This window comes from Sinocyclocheilus anshuiensis, unplaced genomic scaffold (genome assembly GCF_001515605.1).
Source record: "Sinocyclocheilus anshuiensis isolate Anshui unplaced genomic scaffold, SAMN03320099.WGS_v1.1 scaffold300, whole genome shotgun sequence".
In the NCBI taxonomy this organism is placed as follows: domain Eukaryota; kingdom Metazoa; phylum Chordata; class Actinopteri; order Cypriniformes; family Cyprinidae; genus Sinocyclocheilus; species Sinocyclocheilus anshuiensis.
In genome coordinates this window covers 2,801,811-2,822,117 of record NW_015557379.1, presented here as the reverse complement: position 1 = coordinate 2,822,117, position 20,307 = coordinate 2,801,811, and the positions used below count along the sequence as shown (strand labels likewise).

The following is a 20,307-nucleotide window of genomic DNA, read 5'->3' as shown; positions in this document are numbered from 1 at the left end:
GGATTTCAATGAATTTAAGAGAATACAGAATAAGAAAAAAAGAAAACAGTGTAAGAACAAGAATAAGCCAACATTCATTTTTGGAAAGTAATAAATAATTCAAAATTATAATATGGTGAAAAATCTAAATGTTTCTTGTCTCGTCAGATTCAGTAATGAATTACATGAATCACGTAAATGATTCAGCCTTTATTTTCAATTCAAAATTGCGAAATCTGACAAAAAAAAAAAAAGTAGTGTACATCACTGGATATTCATGCTGGCGATTCTCAAAGCTATACCTAAATCTTACCTTGCACTCTTTCACCATTAAATGCCAGGTTTACTAATCAGGGCAAATTAGCGTTAGAGCGCAATTCCATAAAAGCGCCAATGGGAGGGCAAAATTCTGCGGGTGATTTACTAACAATGCGCACATTAAAGAACACAGACGCAACCGGATCATTTCCATAATAACAAGCGCAATCTACCAAGAGCAGCGCAGATTACCTCCTGCTTTAAGACATGCTTTTTTGGGGCGTTAAATAATGTTAAATAATAAATACCAGTAATTTGATGAGCGCAAACGTTAGTAAATGGAGTTGCGTGATTCATTGTAATACTCTCCTCCCATATATTTTGCGTCTGAAAGGGAAACGCCTACAAATGCATATTCAATAAGGTCAGGCACAAAACTAACTGTGTCCACGCCTTTTCAGAGCTAATTCTTTACTGCGCGTCTTTAGTAAATTCTGACAGTACTATTTTAACGCAAAAAGACGGTTTGTGCTGGCGCAAGCTGTTAGTAAATCTATAACTGAAGTGTTGCGCACTCAGCTTTTGTGAAAAGTAACTGTAGCCTTTTTACAGTCTTTTACCGTTAAATTCACAGTCATTTTTTACAGTGTACCTTCTTTGATTTAATTGGCCATATCAATAATTTTGACATTGATATGACCACAGACTAGACGAAACCTAAACTTTTACAACTTTTTGTTATCCTAACAAACAGAGCAGCAACAATTTGTCTAAAATCAAATCTAAACGTACAAATTCATATGAAATCGCCACCTCTGAAGTTTTCTCATGTGATGGGGTTGGAAAATAAAGGAAGGCCACACAGAATGACCCACCTAGCAACCCTACAGGAGCCAAAACAAACAGTCTCCCATCTGACATTAACAAAGTTTGATTTTCATTGACGCTAACGGACACAATCATTGCTTCTACAAATGACTTGAGAAGGAGATCCAGCTGGCTTATTTTTTATGAGCTCCTAAACAAACGTCAGGAAAATTCCCTAAAATGTGTAATGAAGCCCACAACCACATAATCATCCAGAAAAGCCTGTCATGACATCACTAGCAGAGCGTGAGAGGGTCTGTCTGATTAGGGATATCGCTAACACATTTCTGATGGGAGAACAATGCCCGTTCTTACTTTCCAAGAGATTTCTTTTTAACAATGGACTAGTTCATTTGTATTTATTCTTTCAGTCATCAGTCAGTCTTGGCATCTAGCGCCTGTTCGCAAAAGCCTTGTTTAGCGCTTGGCACCTGTGCCCAGACACAAGACAGGGCACTGTACGTGAAGTCTTGCGTAACGGCCCACAGTGGCAAGTTTACACAGCTCAGATGACTGAGGAGATACCCAGCTCACAGAGTCCGCCCTTGTCACGAAACATCTGATAGTACCAAATCAGCGGAGGTGGGTAAGTCTTCAATGAGGGACAGACCTCACAAGAATTCCTTCTGGAAAAGGAAACCTGCCTGAGCATGGAGGACGAGGAGAGAGAATCCATCGGAGCTTGAGTCATGCCTGACTCTTTGTATTCACGTCGTCCTGGAGATGGCCTTTCGGAGATGTGATCATATGTGAGAGGATTTTATTTGCTGTCTGCTGAATATATAGTTCTGGAGAAACTATGGTTATGTTCTTAGCAGATGCTTTCTTACTACAAATGGGTTCATAAAGGAGCGCTTCACTTTAGGTCACTCCCACGGGGTGAAGGATCATATCAGCGCAGTTAACATATTAAGTTTATTTGATTTTAATTGAATCTGACAGCAGTACTCAGTCAAAGCCATGCAGTGGACACTGCTAACACTCTTTAACAGGTACACCTGTGCACTTATTTTTGTGTCAACAGCTTTTTTCAACAGCTTAATGTCTTCAAGGGCCGGCGTGCATGATGACAAATGTTGCATGCATGTCTGCAGTTTGCTCTCTGACTATCGGCGTTAATTGTAGACCGTTAAGAACTAAATTCTTCACAAATAACACCAGCTCTAGTTAATCAAACAAATTGCAAGCTAACAGCATTACCTAGCAGACGCTGGCCAGCAGAGGCCATTTGGGGGTTCGGTTAGCGTGCCACAGAGGGGTTTCCACTGCCTGCTGAGGTGACAGAGTTCTGTGGTTGGCTCTGCACACAGTGGACGGCACTGTTCTGGCCAACGGAGCCCTTAGTGCTCTGCGTCACAAGTGAAGAGGCTAAAAAGAGATGCATTATGGTCAGGTCTTGCCTGTCCTACTGCTGCCCTCTCACTCTTTTGCTCCTCCTTACCACTCAACCATTTTCGCTCACTTGAAATGTTGTCCTGCTCTTCATGAAAGTTCCTCTCACTGCTCGAGCTGTTTGGCATCTGGCTGTGGGCAATCAGCACCTCATCATGTCCAGCCACCCGTTCAGATGATTTAAGCGCTATATCAAATTCTCTCCACCTGCCAGCTTACCTAAAAATGCACGCCTTTTCTTCTGGAACAATAAAAAAAAAACTTGTTTGAATACACTTTAGGAAAACAGCTGTTACATAATGTGTGCATACCGCAAAACGTTTAGTCAGCTATTTTATTTACCATGAAATTGTTTTAATTGGTTGATTAGTAAGTGTTTAGCAGCCACTTTATCTGAGTAAATAAAAAATAAGAAAATCTGTTCCTCTGGGTACAGACTGAACCTTGTGCTAAACTAAATTGTTAACTAAACCATTAACAATTTTCCCACTAATATCTGGAATCAAATCACAGGTTTAATGTTTTTTTTTAATATATAAACTCAGAATTGCGAGACATAACCTTGCAATTCTGAGAAGAGAAATCTGAATTGCGAGATATGAACTCAGAACAGGGAGATGTTAACTCGCAATTGCAAGATAAAGATATGACTTTTCTTCTCAAAATTGTGAATTAATATCTTGCAATTGTGAGTTAACATACATATATAAATTCAGAATCGCAAGATATAAATGTGCAATTCTGAGGAAATAAATGAATTGTGAGATGTAAACTCAGAATTCTGAGAGTAAAATGTCAGATTTGTGAGATATAAACTCAGAATTCAGAGTTATATCTTGCAATTCAGACTTTTTTTCTCCGAATTGTGAGGTAAAATGTCTGCATTGTGAGATCAGAAGATGCACTAAACTTATTTTTTTTATCCCATGATGGAAACAAACTTCTATGGGGAAGCCATCCCTATCATCCGTATCCCACCTAAAAACATTTAATTTCCTGGATGTTCAGTGGTTTTTCAATTATTTTTCATTCAAACGATTTTATTCTCAATGGAATAGACATGTGTATATCTACTCTGAGTCAGTTTCAAATACACTATTGTGCTTGTCCATTTCTATGGAAGTCAAAGGCAAAATCTGTTGCTTTGTTGCTCTTTCATTGAACTGTTTATGGAACAGTCCCGTGTGCTCTAAAGTGCTCTAACAGTCCTCTAAAGTTTAAGAAAACACACACACACACACACACACACACACACACACACACTGTCAAGTGTCTCATATATTATTAAAGGGAACATTAAATCAAAAAAAGGAAACAATTGATATTTTTATGTAAACAGCAGATAACGTTTCAGTATTTATTGCATTTGAATCAGTTTCACATTTAAGTTTCAATGTTAAAAAGTACGTAAATAATGAAGCCGCACACTATCAATACTTGCTAATTCTTAAACTTTGTTTATCACATGCAACGTTTTGGTCCACCGACCTTCATCAGGCAAACTCAACTGAACTCATCAACTGTTTGTTTGATTTTGTTCCCATGCACCTATCGTCGTTTCAGGTGTGCCGAGTTTACGTTGATTGAATGTTAAAAAGTACAAAATTATATTATATAAAAGGAAACTTTATGCAGCTCTTTTTCACACAATTCATAGTGACCACATACAAAACAAACAAAAAAAAAACTATAAAAGAAGTCCATATGATTTGCGCACTATATTTTCTAAAGTTTCCAAGTTAGTTGAGCTATTTTGCATTTTTGAGCGAACTACTGTTTTAATGCGGCTTTAGCAGATGTCTAAATCTAAAACTCTAGTCTAAATCATGATATCAATGAACTAGCATTTTAAATAGGATCTCTATTGATGGAGGACTTTATTCCAAGAACAGGCTTAATCTGTGCCTGGAAAGGGTCTTTGGAGGAGTTCTGCTCTTGTTCTGTGAAGCACATGAGTCAGTAGAAGAGTGTGCAGCAGGCAGGACGGGTGTCTGCAGGTTGTGTTTGCTTTCTTAAGCCTCAGCTCCGGAGTTGTGCTGTTAGACCAGTGCATTTGTGATCCACGCTGACTTTTAGCTCTACTGAGCATCTCTCATTGACTCAATGGTTTTCATGTAAGATAACAATATTTATTATACACTACCAACCTTATAAATCTAAATGCCAACTTGTTGACACTGCTAGATTAAACACAATTAGGTCCATTTGAAACTAGTCAGGACTGCTTCTAATAAAACTTAACATTAGAAAAAGAAAAATAGTCAATTGTGAGATACAAAGGCATAGTCACAATACATAAAGCCAGCTCTAAGAAATAAAGTCACTAATACTATACCTTTTTTTACTCTGAGATGAGCCAGCTCTGGAATGACAGCTGTATAAAGACGTCCATCAGTGTGTGTTACATCCTCTTGATGAATAACACTCCAGCCGGGGCTGCTGTCAATCAAACCTCTTGTCCTGGAGCCGCCAGCGGTCACTGCATGCAGGTGCTCAAGCCTCCGGCTAGGAGAAATCAGGCACTTCAGCAAGAACTGAACAAACACACAGACATCTGGTGAGGCCTGGAGCAGACCAGAGACAGCTTCAACAATTAAAGAGCCGTGACTATTTCCTAAACACATCCATGACATGAAATTTGCTGGTGTGATCACATTACCATCATAATCGATAAAAATTCTGTCATTTATTCACCCTCATGTTGTTTTAAAGCTGCATGACTTCCATTTCTTTCTTCCATAAATCAAAAAGGGAGATTGTTTATCCAAGCTGCATTTTTCATTCAATGAATGTGACCTGTGTTGTCAAAAGACAAAAAAAAAAAAGTAAGTAATGTAAGTATCAAAATGACTACACCTGAGAGTGAGACAATCACACACACACACACACACACACACACACACACACACACACACACAATATACCCTGGCACTTTGTTTGTTGCAATGCATTTGCATTAAAACAACAATTTTCTTACTTGATATTTTTGTCTTGTTTTCCAGTACACATATCGAAACATTCTTAAATCAAGATACATTTACTTACTCAAAATTACTTATATTCGTTCTTTTTAAAAAGAAATTAAGTGAGTTTATCCTTAAAATATGAAAAAAAAATAATAATAATCTGCCAATGGGGTGAGAAAAAAATAAATAATTTTGTTAATTTTTCTTAAACCACTGGCAAATATGTTTCTTATTTTTACCAAAAACTTACTTAATTTTATTTATTTTCTTCTTTAAAATAAAATAAAATAAAATAATTAAGATTCAGAATTAAGTGAGTTTATGCTTAAAATATTTTTTTAAAAATCTGCCAATGGGGTGAGAAAAAAATAAATAATTTTGTTTATTTTTCTTAAACCACTGGCAAATATTTTTCTTATTTTCACCAAAAACTCACTTAATTTTACTTATTTTGTTTTCTTTAAAATAAAATAAATAAGATTCAGAATTAAGTGAGTTTATGCTTAAAATATAAAAAGATATCTGCCAATGGGGTGAGAAATATATATAAAAAATTTTTTAAGAAAACAATACTTCATGTTTTATCATATAGCACCTCAAGTACTTGTATTGGAAAACAAGACAGAAATACTAAGAAAAATATAGTTTTTTTTTTTTTTTGCAGTGTGTGATGCTGCTTTAAAATGAGCCTAGAAGAATATTATATTCCCTAATATTTAGTTTTAAAAGTGTCTTAAAAAGATTTCTGCAAATCTTTGAATTTTATTTTCTTGCAGCACACTATTTCACTTGAAATCAATAGATTTACGGCATTCTCTGACGCAGTATAAGCTATAGTATATAGAGGCCTTTACCCCGTGGTTTTTACTTTTACGTCAGAGTTGCTTTAAATCAGGTCTATCAGTGCACCTCTCCTGTCTCTGTTATTGGAGATGGCTCCAAGTCAAACTTTCCCAAGCAGTGTGGTCAGTTGTGGGATACTCAATCATTAAAAACAGATTAACATTAATTTGGTGACTCTTTTACGATGGCAACGTGTGGAATTCGACTTGGACCAGCACTTTACACGCTCTTAAAGCAATCAAGCTCTCTCCGCTCCTGGAGAAAGAGTGCTTCTCTTTTAGCAGAGAGTCTGTGTCTGAATACAGGCCACTGGAGGTTGGTCTGGATAACTCACTCTTGAATGGACCTTGACGTTTTTATACTCACCCTTAAAACATAATCTCCCAGAGCTAAATGCAGTCTTTCAGGTAAAACTCTTAATGGAATCTATCTTTCCTTCTGTCCATGCAGACATCTGTCCTCTCATGAGTTATACGACAGTCCCATGAAACGAACGAGTGTGAGATGAATAAACCTATAAATAATAAATAAAAAAAGATGAGTGTCACAGCCTGTGCAAACTGTACACATTTGTAATAAGACATACTGAATATACACTATCACTCAAAAGTCTGGGGTGAATATTATCATTATCAATGCTTTATTCAGGGATGCATTACATTCATCAAAAGTGACAGTAAAGACATTAATAATGTTACAAAAGATTTCAATTGCAAATAAATGCTGTTATTTTGAACTTTCTATTCATAAAAGAATCCTGAAAAAAAGTATTATACCTTATTAATATCTTATTAATAACTGTTTTCAAGATGCTGAAAATTCTGCTTTGTGTCACAAAAATAAATTGCATTTAAAAATATGTTTAAACAGAAAACGGTAATAATATTTCACAATTATTACTGTTTTTACTGTATTTTTGATCAAACAAATGCATTCATGGTGAGAATAAGAGACTTCTTTCAAAAACATTAAAAATCTTACCAACCCCAAACTTTTGAACAACATTGTAAATATTTAAGTGTACATTTATTCAAGAACTGATGCTGCTAATTTGATTGCTACGAGCTGTTTAGGCAAATAGTGTGTGCAGTTCTATGTAACACAAATTATAGATTTCCTGCACTACACAAACGTTTTGATTCTGCAAAATCATAAATAATAGTGCAAATGAGAAATGCAGTTATTAAATATATTTGAATGTATATCCAGCAATAAACAGTGAACAAACTCAGATATAACCAAAAATTCCAATTTGTTATGATTTTTTCACCATCATACTGTTATAATCCCATGTGATTTCTTCTTTCCATTTTGAAGGCAAAAGGTGGCACTATGTGAAAATTAAATCATTATTTGCTGATAATCTTTCCCCTTCACAGCATATTCACATATGCAACAGAAGGACACATTGTGCAAGCTTTGACGTCAATGATACCACACGTCATTGGTTTTCATGAATGAGAATGAGATGCTGCGAGATTGACTATACAAAAGTGCAAATGAGATTTGAATGCCATACTAGCTTATGTGAGGAAGAGCATGAAATGTATCATATGGCTTCAGAGGACTTTTATGATGCATTAATGGTGCGATTTCTGTAGCTTGATTGCCTCTGGTCACTGTATGCTTTCATATGGAAAAGAGCAGACGTTCTGCTGAAATCTCCTTTTGTCTTCTATTGAAGAAAGAATGTCATGCGGGTTTGGAACAACATGAGGGTGAATAAATGATGACAGACTTTTCATTTGTGGGTGAACGATCCCTTTAAGCTTTAATAAAGCACAGCACTCATCAGTCACAGTCTAAACATCTACTCTAACAGTGCTGATACTGTATACAGTATATAATAGAATAAAAGCCCCACAGACCCTCTTAAAAGATAAACAAAGGGGAAATAACGTATTAGTGGTGACTAGCTGAGAAACATGTTTGGACATGCTCCTCCACACACACACACACACACACACACACACACACACACACACACACACACACTTACACCTCCCCCACACACACACACACACACACACACACACACACACACACACACACACACACTTACACGTTGTGTTGATGCCAGTGGCTTGTGTAGACATCTCACTGACATATCAGAGATGCTTGGCTTTGTTCTTGCTCAGATGTGGTTTAGAACAAAGAGGATTGTGGGTAATACCGGGCCTCACCACAGGAACGGATGGACAGGTTTACAGATAGATGGTTTTACGGGATGCCTTTCTTTTCACTGCATGACACTTACAGCACTAATAAAATCAGACAAATGGTCTCCACATGAGAGTAACATGACATCAGAGTAAATCAATACTTCTCATCTCTTCAAACCGAGAAAATTTGTCTTTGTGTGGGTGGCCACACCTGCACACACATGTCTTACATTACGGCCTGTAGAGCCCTGTGTAATATTAAAAGACCAGTATTTGGACACTTAACGGCAACATGAAATCAAAATGGACTTTTTTTGGAATATTAATGCACATTATTTTAAAAGAAATGCATGTATTGGTAATCTTATCAAAATGTGAATGTAAACTTGTAGTGCCTTTATAATGACTTCACAAAACACTTTTACTTTTCAACCCCTCTCATCCATCCACCTGCTTCTGTTCTGGATTGTAACGCTCACTTTTCACAATCCAATCAATTCCTGATGGATAGAGTATTGTCCCACATTTTATTTTCTTGTTGAATATCTTGCTTCACTCAGAAATATATCAGATTAAGGAGGTTAGATTAGTTGCAAATGGAATGATAAAATTAATAAATGGAATAATATGCACAACAAAACCAGGAATTAGCATTCAGTTTGACAATAAGCCACATTTAAAAACTAACTGCTACATAAAACTATTTTTTTTCAATCATTTTTAGTGGATATATTCTACTGTTCAAAAATTGAGATTTATATTATCAACAATGTTGAAAATAGTTCAATTCATACATTTTTTGTGGAAAATGTGACATTTCTCAGGATTCCTTGATGAATAGTAAGTTTAATAAAAGCGTTTACTGCCTCTTGATCAATTTAATGCATCCTTACTGAATACAAATATTGTATATCTTTTGTTTTTTTCTTTTATTATATAAACTGTGAAATGTTTTTGCTTGAAAAAAGTGTGATTGTGTTATATTTCATTAAAATAAATTTTAGGCTACTTGGGTTTATATTTTGCATCGAATGCAAAAAAACTGACATTTTTGACAAGTTTGAGTTAACATACTTCATAAATATATACAAGTACACTGAAAGAAAGGTGAATTAAGTGCTATAATGTGTAAAGAAGTAACTTTCGTTCTGTGGGAAAGTGTTTGTGTGAGTCTCTCAGAGGTGCAGAAGGGATTCAGAGATGTTTTTAGGTAAAGAGAAATGTTCTTTGATGTCTGAAATCCCACATCTGTGGTTTTGTTAGTGAATGAAGCTCCGAGACTCAATCAGACAACCAGCATGGGAAACCCCTCATGACAGGAGACCATACACACACACACACACACACACACACACACACACACACACGTGTGCACATATTTATGACAACACCCACACACATACCAACTGTGTACATATTTATACAAATACTTTCTTTCTTTCTTCCTATCATGCACAACATATAACTAGGATAAGAATTCCCATAGGAAAGAAAAATCATAAATAAGATCACAATAATGTTTTTCCTAGATATTTCTTGTAGAGATTGAATGGAAATTAATGGAGTCTCTTGCTTCTCAGATGTTTCTCCATTGACTGATAACCCAATAATCTAACATATTTTTATGTCTCATGTCTCAAACTGTGCTCAGATTTACAGAGACCAAACGCTACCCACATTCATTTTATAGCTTTATACTTTCACTGCATGTCAGAAAGTATCTAATCTGAAACAACTGAACTAAATTTAGCCTCCTTAGCTATGAAACAGCAATAAAGTTTTGCTCTGGGTTGCAGCAAGTGCATATTTTCAAAAAGACAATCCACACTATACACACAAATAAAACACACACACCCAGTAAAATACCTTGTGCATGATATCAGATGCTGGTGGCTTGAAGGCCGTGAGCCCTGTGAACGCCTACATAAAGATGTGTTTGTTTTCTTGTATTCATCACTGTCTCAGTTCACATATGACAACAGATTCCTGTTTGCCTTTCACTCCCCCTGCTGCACTTCCTGTTGTTTGCGACCTCTCCTTTATTGCCTCACAAATACAGGTACACCTTATCACCGAACGCTTCTTTCTTCTGCCCTCTCAAAGATTCCGATCCTTTAAAAGCTCTGCGCTGCATCTCTGTCTGTCGCTATGGTTGTGTTTTGAGGCCTTTGTGTCTTATTTGGACGGCTGCATTGGTGAAGGTGGAGGAGAGAGAATCAGAGATAGATAAACAAAAAGAAAAAAGGACATGGAAAAATTGAGACACATATTGAAGATAAAAGCTCTGCATTAAGGAGTAGAGATAAAAACAGAACTGTTATCAAGATCTGTTCCTTAAAAGAACATGCAATGAGGAAAATCCTTCTGGTGTCATTTGTTTCCTCTCCCTATAAAATGCTTTAACCTGCATGCTTAAAAATAAAGGTTCTTTATTGGTATCTTTGGTTCCACAAAGAATTTTTAACATTAATGGAACCTTTCCATTCCACAAAAGGCTCTTCAGAGTATTAAAATATTCTTCACACTAAGAAAAAAAAACTGTTTACTGAAAGGTTCTTTGGGGAGCCAAAAAAAGGTTTTTCTGTGGCATCACTGTGAAAAGCCCCTTTAGAAACCTTACATTTTTAAAGAATAGAAAGCCTAAATCGAAACATTTGCTGAACTCACCCTCATTTACTCACCCTCAGGTCAGTCAAGATGTAGATGTGTTTGTTTCTTCATCAGAACAGATTTGGTGAAATTTAGCATTACATCACTTGCTCACCGGTGGATCCACTGCAGTGAATGGGTGCCGTCAGAATGAGAGTCCAAACAGCTGATAGAAACATCACAATAATCCACACCACTCCAGACCATCAATTATCGTCTAGTGAAGTGATCATTAAGATGTTTGTAACTTCAAACTGTGTTTCCGGCAAGCCTTCTATCCATAATATTGCTTTGGACTCTTATTCTGACGGCACTCATTCACTGCAAAGGATCCATTGGTGAGCAAATTATGTAATGCTACAAACTCACCGATGGCCTGCGAATGAATACATTTTCAGCAAATATTAATTTTTAGGTGAATCATTCCTTTACGAGGCTGTGTGCTAGACAGCAGAGCTGCGCAGCTCACTAGGTTTTGCAACGGAGCATGTGTGTTTATTTGACATTACATCAGCATGTAGTCATTTACCCACACCCATATTGGTATGCATAGTGGCAGAGGAGGACACTGAGGGATCAAAACCGTTGTGACACCACTATAAGGAATGGCTTTGAAGGGGATAAGGGCATAGGGACATCCAGAGAGGACAATGTTAGTATTATTATGTCCACTGGACCTGTATCTACGGCAGAGATTTAAGGCAAGACAAGATTAGCATCACTTTCCCCTTACGGGCTCATGCAGTTTACAGTCCTAGACCCTCGCCTCGCACTGATCAAAGCAAATGACTGAGACACTGGACCCTCACGATGCCGCAGATGACATTTTCCCTGAGCCAACATCACACATACGTCATGTACATACAGAGAAGCGTTTTAGTGAACATCCTTATCGAAAACTAACAGATCATCTTCAGTTCAAAGTCTCAGGCAGTGATCTCATTTTTTCTTATTTCATTAATAACCCCCAAATCAAAATGAGACAATTATTCCCTCCTAATTAGATTAAATTAGATTTAAATGTGCAAAAACGATGTACATTGTACAATACTACTGTAAAACCGTTTTAAAATCACCATGGAGAAGAGACTTAATATAAAATTAATTCATAAAATCAAAAATCAAAAAGTAGGCCTATTAGTTATTATTAAAACTAGAAAGTAAAATGAAAGTAAAACACGCAGAAGCAATAGAACAATAAAAGGAAAACAATATTTTTTGCATTTTAGGGTGTAGTGTGACTTAGACAAAGTTTTCCTGAGATTCACACCAGGTCAAATACTGCACTTAATGCTTAGGTCATAGCGCCACCTGCTGGTAAGAGCAAACATCCTCCTCGTAACGCAGTATAGTGTCTCCCTGTGGCAAGTTTATGTAAATCACAATAGCAGATACATTCTGTTTCTGACTTCGGCAATGTCACTGCATGGATGAATTTCACAAAGACATGATATGCCAAAATATTTAAACAAAAATGAGGAAACTATATTTTACATAAACCCATTGATTCTCGATTTATTAATATTTCTCAGTAAAATCTAACTAGATTTTTACATAAATTATTACACTGACTGTATAAATGTATTGCATGTATTTTTCACAACTGTATTAATAAAACATAATGACTTTTTATTTTTCATTATGATTTGGCTTTTTGTACTACATAATCATGAGAACTAGAATGCTGAAGGGCCTAAAAATACACTTTATTTTTTTGTCATTCAAAACAAGATTACTTTCTCTCTTTTCATTTTGTGGTAAAATATGACCTGGACAGGATTTGGGAGATTCATCTGTTTAGATGGCTGACTCGAAAACTTAATCAAACCATCTCGCATTTATGACATTGATAAAACATTGTATTTAATCTCAATCAGATTTTGCATCCTTTGGCTTACATCCTTTGTGGTATTTATTTTTGCATCTCTCCTGTATCTCACTTCCTCTCCCACATCCTGTGGCTGTCAGAGGTAAACTCATCTAAGCTGTAGAGGAAAGACAGTGTGGCACAGTTTGACTTTACCTCAGCGCCTCTGCCAGCAATGAGGGCTCGGCCCCTGATGCTATCTGACGTCCTGTCCTCATCAACACACGTTTCCTGTATACATCACAAAAATGCACATGGATTCCAGATACTCTCCGTGTAATAAACTCTGTTTGACGCTCAGCATGGTCCACATAAAAAAATGCTATTATTTTTATTATATACTTTTGTATTGTTTTACCTTCAGCTCTTGGAACGTCATTTTACAGACATGAACTATGATATGTCCAAAACCATTAGCATGTAACTTTTGGGTATTTTTTTTTTGTTCTGGATAGTGTTAAAATGTTTCCATTGCACTTATTTTAATGATCAATGTTTATCAATGTTTATTGACGTTTTCAGGTTTTCTGTAAATCATGCATCGTACGCAAGAGGGCGCTAGTGGCTAACGAAGTTTGATTTGTTTATTGTGTATGTACGTGGATAAACGTATAAAACACATATAAAAGGTAGACAATTTAATCTGGATTTGTTGTGTCTATTATGAATAACTCCTCTTTTGGTTTTAATATTTTTATAGACTTTTTTCCCATATATATCACATTTAACAATTCCACAACCCTTACTAACAAATCTCTAGAGTCATGCTGTCCAATAATTCCGAAAGAATATACAAGTAAATAAATAAATAGATAAAATAATAATTATTATTATTAAAAAAAAAAAATGAATAACTAATTTTTTATGCATTATTTGTCTAAGACGCAGAGTCTTAGACAAATAAGAAAATCTAGAAATCTACGCATCCTGAATGCTGATACGTGTCCTGGTAGATGTCTGCGAATCCTGATACAGACAGTGCGATGTCTCAGCTCATAAATATAAATTTGTTTACACTACACTTTAGTAACTGTTTTCCCTTGCTTGCTTGCTTGGCTGCTTCCAGCGTTTGATCACGTAACCTCATTAACATTCATGGCTCAGACATTTACCAAAGCAAGATTGGCAAATTCACTGACCATCCTCAGCCAATGTCCGCCAATCAGCCAGCGAGGGGCGTGGTTTTCCACGGTCAGCGCGGAGGTGGGCGGGGTTGTACAGGTACTGTATACACTCATGCACTTCGTCCAAACAACACAATAGTTGATTCACATTGTTACACACACTGAACAAGCTCAGTCACATAGCTGATCTCGTTATTTCCTCGCCTCTCTGGAAATGTCTAAACAGCACGTCTGATAATGTTGGGAAGAAAAATACCTGGGTCAGGTGTGCTGAGCGCAGCTGCAGGAATGGACCGGGGAAGGTCAGGAGAGAGGCTGCACGCAGCGCTGGCTGGACTGCAGGAGCTGCATTTCCTCCGGGACAAACAGAGTGCCATGGTGCACTGGGCTCTGACGCTGAACAGAGAGGACACCAAGACATCAAAACAAGAGAACGTGAGCACAGAGGAACTGAGAATGGAGGCAACACTTACTCTACTCAAACAACAGCTGGTAAGACATCTTATTAATAATTTTGAATGAAGTTTGTGGTTTATTTTGGTGACAATTGTAGACAGTTGAATCACTTTTTCTAACAGGTGGGCAACAAAAATATTAAAGTATAAATGCATATTTAAATTTACTTTGCATTTAATAATAAAACCGTGTGAATCAGACAGTCCAAACTTGGGCTCTGACCATTGACATGTTCATGTGAGTTAAAGCAATCTTATTCATATTAATAATAATCAATAATAGGCCATTTAAATATTTTATGTATCATATATAATATTTGTATTATGCTTTTACAGCGTTTATTTGCCTTACGTTTATGGAGCTTTGACAAAGACATCATCTTAGAGAAGCAAAGTGGATTAAACAGCTCTAGTCATATGACTATTTACACCAGCCAAGTAAAAAATGCTCATGACATTAAGACAGTTTGTCCTTTCATTTATAGCTGACAAAACCATGTAAACTACATTAATGGCTCTTTTAAAATGGGACATTGAATGTTAACAAAGAATGGATCTGATGAGATAAATTTGAATGGATATAGATAGATCTACCAGATGTTTTCTAGTCAGTTCTTACATTATTAAGTAGATTTTCCAGCAGCAAATGAGAATCTTTGCATAAAACCTACATTCCCATGTGCTCTTATTGTAGTGAGGATTCACTGGTGTGTGTATTTTGTGCATGGTTCGGCAGTGCCCTTGATGATTGAATCCAGTGCTGAATCACAGGCTCAGCTGGGGGTCATATAGTGAGGGGTCATAAATCAAGGGCTCTGAGGGGGGCCAGTCCGTTTCTGATGATTAACCCAATTTAATGAGAATGGCAACAGAGGAGCTGTGGCCCGGTCGGCGACACAGATTTGACCCCGCAGCCGATGCACGTTTGAACCTTTTGGACTTTTGTTGAACCCTTCTAATGCTCAACGGTCAAAGTGACTCTGGTCTATATACATATTAGAGACTGGCAGTAGTGTTCTTTACCAAATTTACCATTTAAATCAATCACGAAATGGCATCTTTTTTCCATAAGCTCAAGGAAATTGCACAGTGGATATCATCTACAATAAGAGCTCCACCAATGCAGATGTATGTGTGCATTAAGATTCTGATACGCCGTTCATAAGTACATTTCCAAAATGAACAGAAAGCTAAACAAAATATCAGTACATTTACAGGAAAAGTAATTTCCTGAAAAAGTTATGAAGGTTTTGTAGTGAATTACATGTTTCTAGTTATGCTCTGCTCTAAATGATCAGCTAGAAATTGCTCATCGTGCAATCTTTAAAAAGAAAGGCTTAATTAGTCATATCTAGGAACCTTGAGAAAACATCTGGCAGGTTTACCTTCATATTCATTCAAATGTCAGTACCCAGCTACAACAAACCCCTTAAGTTTAGAAAACCCTTCATTATAATAATAACCCTATTATCAATAAGGATTATCTCAGTTTAAGTGGTTTGTTTTAACTGGTTGCATTATCCACACAACCATAGTTTACAGTAATACCCTCAGATAAAATCGGATTAGTGTTCCTCATTCTTCTTTCACTAACCGGCAAGTACAAAGAAGACAGACTAAAATTTGTGCATTGTCAGAGTTTGGCACAGGTGTGACTCTTTACTTTGCAAAGCTGGTTTAAAGTCAACCATTATAGATTTTCTGTATTTGGCATTGTCATTTTCTCTTGTTCCTATACATTTGGTTTACACAATAGTTTGTGTTCCTCTCCAGGAGAGAGATTAGTAATCTTACAGCACTTCCCCCGGGCTACCCTTTATCCTTGCCTAGTTAATAGTCAACCGCTTTCCTTCTTTATTTGCTTCCTCTCTCTCTGTCTTTTCTTCTCTTGTCTACGTCGTATAACAGCAGGAGTCATATCAGCCATTAAATATCTGGAAGCATCCAGTTTTCCATGTTCTCCTGTGGTTAGTTTGGAATCAGAATGAAGAATAGCTTAACAAAGAACACTTAGTTCTGTTGTGCTTGACTGACTTGGAGTTTATTGCAATTCACAATTCTCAAACTTTCAGCTTAGTATTTGTATCATGAATACGGAGTTTATATACAAGTCTGCAAATGTGGTTAATAAATGTACTAAACACTGCATGATGCATTAAATAAATTGTATGTGATAATGCATCATGCAAATGAAGGTGATTTATTTGCATACTAATATTTGTGAATGTGTGTTGTACCTGCAGACACGTCTGCACAAACAGGATGTGGGATTGAAGACTCATCTCCAGCAGCTAGATCAACAGATAAATGACCTGAAACTGGATGTGTGTAAAGCATCCACTGAACACCTAGAGAGTGACAGCAGACCCAGTTCAGGTGACTAAACATACCCATTCACATGTCACTAATTGTAATTGCTGCTCCATTTGCCAATACCAAATGGAATTGTAAACTGTTTGTTTAAATGGCCTTAATGTGTTTGACAAATTGCACACATCATCTTTAAAAATTTACACCAGCTTTTCAAACATTTTTAGAACTGAAGGACAACATCAAGCATTTTTTGTTGCAAAAATGAACTATGTATTGAATCTAACCGTGCTAATTTCTACTCCCAGGGTTCTATGAGCTCAGTGATGGTGGTTCAGGCTCATTGTCCAATTCATGCACCTCCGTCTACAGCGAGAGTCTCTCCTCCTCATCTCAAACCAGTCTGCTTCCTCATCTCCCCACCTTATATATGCCACATGGTCGTATTGGTTCCGGACAGACTGGTGTGTCCCGTCGTTGTTCTGCTGATGAGAGCACTGCCCAGACCGATGCGCCACGATCAGGAGTGAAGCTCGGTAGCAGCTGTATACGAACAACATCAGCTCGAGCTGAAAGAGCAAGACAAAGACCTGTTTCCACAGGTAAGCGTGAAAATGTGTTATTTAGGTAAAGTTTTAACAAAGAACTATGGGTATATGGGTAGAATCTTGTTGTAGTCACTATAGTCATAACCAGCTTAACTTCTGAAATGTAAAGTACATTATGTTGATGCCATTTCTCTTGTGTCTTTCTTTCAGGGGACCTTGACCGAATGATTGCACCTGGTTTTGGCTGCTTCAAATCCACTGATGTGAAGAGCTCCACCCCTTGTGGTAGCCTCCAAAACCCCTCAGTAGACCCCAAATACCAGAGTAACCTGGTATCTAGCAATGGGACAGAAGTTTACTGTTATCCCAGTCCACTGCATGCTGTGGCCTTACAAAGCCCCATCTTCAGTTGCACCACTGATCAGGGAAATCCAGTAGCACTTGATGGAATGTCTGGAGTGGGTCTTAAAGAGGAAACCCAAAACCCAAACAAAGGGTCCACAAATTCCAGGACTGCTGGATACATCAACAAGCTATTACAGCGAAGCTCCAGTAAGATAAACCTGTTAAGCATAAAAAGAAATGACACTGTTAGTACACAGGAGCAAAGACCCAGATCACAAGAAATGTCCTATGGACAGCTGAATGGTCCTCAACTGCTGGGATCCCTTCAGCAAATATCAATGCCCTTAGAAAATGCACTGGAGACTGGAAAAACATCTTCATCACTAAACAGCAATCAGCAGCAGAGGAATGCACCTGGTCTGGAGCCCAATTCCGAAGCAACTGAGGTCAAGACATTGTGCCATGGCACACACGCAACACCTTCCATGGATCTCCAAAATAATTACTTTCCCATAAAGAATGCCTCAAGCAAGGCTGGTACTGAGTCTGAGAATGGACTCTCAGGCAAAGGGAGTGGACAGTTTTCCAAGGACCCATCTATGGTCCCAAAGCCAGTAGAGAGGAGATCAAGTTTTACCTTCAGAAGGGAAGACGGTAGAGCTTCTTTTGGTGATAAAGGCGGCGCACCTCAATCAGAATTTGTCCATGCACAGTTTGTTCCGGCAGGGTCTCAGAGGGTGAAAGTGCATCAGGCAGACAAGAAAACGAAATCTGTAAAACTTAGAAAGAAGAGCTCTGAGAAGCCTTCAACAAAGAAACAGCAGCATAAACACTTGTCTCGGGAGTTCTGCACCAAAACCCGAGCTGACATAAAACAGTCCAGCTCATGCAAAGGGAGAGTAACAAATCTGGAAGAGTCCCAGATGAACTCTTGCTCAGATTGCAGTTGTAATGGACTTTTCAACTCGCATTGCATCCAGAACAACCCTCACCTTCAACAAAGCCAAACCTCCAAGTCCACCAAGTCCCGTAAAGCCCCAGAACCTGTGAACCTTCCTTTAGACCAAGCCAAAAAGAAACAAAGTTCTCGGAAATGGCCTTCCTCCTCTGAGATCCCTTTGCCCCCAGCTCTCCAAACCCAGAGATCCAAAGAGGTGTTAAACTCTCGAAAGGGGGCCATGGTAAGGAGTGTTACTGCCAGGCCTCGCTCAGGTCAGTGGGGTTGTCCTCCACGGGCCCTTCCCCACTCACTTTCCACCTCCTCTTACTTCAGTTACTTGGAATCTAGATATCCAGCAGCTCCAATTTCTAGCCGCTACCCTCCTCGTTGTGAGTCAGAGTTTTCGGAGTACTCTGCAGAGTGTGCATCACTCTTTCACTCTACTATCGCAGCAAGCAGTGATGGAGAGATGAGCGACTACACCACAAACCGTTTTGGAGACAGCGAGTCCAGTCAGGGCTCTCATACAGCCTCAGACTCGGACAGCAGTCTCTCGTTGGATGAGGAGGACCTGTTGGAGGAAGAAGAGGAAGATGAAGGTGGTTTAGTGTGGGCTCAGGCTGCTATGGGGACCACGGCAGCGGGATTTTCTCTTCAGCAACACCATCGCCCAGAGCCAGCAGCCTGTCGCATCAAAGCTTCCAGAGCACTGAAGAAGAAGATCCGCCGCTTTCAGCCAGCGTCACTCAAGGTTATGACTTTGGTGTAGCTTCACTAAAGCTTAGAATGGATCCTGTTAAGTAAACCTTTAGCTTTACCTGAAATTTGGGACTCACATGGAGCCATTCTTGACAAACTTGGACTGGTCATGGTTTACTTGCACTTGTGAGCCAAGCAAACTCGTAAGAGTATTTGGAGACTTCTAATCCAAAAATGGCCAAACCCGATCACTGATCTCCACCCAACTTTACCTTGAACATGACAGTGATAGTTTCATACACTGACATGGCGACTTTGGACTTCTCAACAACACCAACAACTGTTGATTTGTATAAAAACTTTTATACCAGGGCTGGTCAACGTCGGTCCTGGACAGCCACAGTTTTGTGGAGTTTTGCCTTGGTTAAAACTTGCCTATAGCTTTCTAGTAACTCTTAGAACTTGTTTAGCTTATTCAGGTGTGATTGATTAGGGTTGGAGCTGAACTCTGCAGGACTGTGGATCTCCAGAACCGACGTTCGCCATTCGTACTATATATTGTAAATAAGGTCTTTGAATATCTTTGCAAAATTACTTAAAATCAAAACCATTGTGTAAAATTAAAACTGCTTTGGGAAGAAAACTGTACTTGATGTAACTCAATAAATTTGCTTTTTTTCACATTAATTTCAGCTGTGCATCTTATTTTTCTTTCCAAATAATTAATTTCTCTAATATTATTTAAAAACGTTTTCCTTTACCTTCTCATCCATATAGCACACTCTCAAATTATAGTGCAAGTACAACTTACAGAAACTTTTAGCAAATTAATTATTATTACCGTACCAGAAGAGTTTTCAAGAGTCCATTGTCCCACCTCAGATTGTCCTTGTATCTGTGTGC

At 37.8% G+C, this 20,307-nt stretch overlaps 1 protein-coding gene across 1 annotated transcript; it reads left to right on the top strand.

The window, feature by feature from the left end:
• The first annotated feature begins 14,142 nt into the window (after positions 1 to 14,142).
• On the top strand, positions 14,143 to 20,077 carry LOC107679215 (dapper homolog 2-like). The gene is made up of 5 exons (XM_016474733.1): positions 14,143 to 14,204; positions 14,334 to 14,599; positions 16,806 to 16,938; positions 17,181 to 17,474; positions 17,631 to 20,077. The coding sequence occupies exons 2-5, from the start codon at positions 14,345 to 14,347 to the stop codon at positions 19,472 to 19,474; spliced, it is 2,526 nt and encodes an 841-aa protein (XP_016330219.1). The 5' UTR covers positions 14,143 to 14,204; positions 14,334 to 14,344; the 3' UTR covers positions 19,475 to 20,077.
• The last annotated feature ends 230 nt before the right edge of the window (positions 20,078 to 20,307 follow it).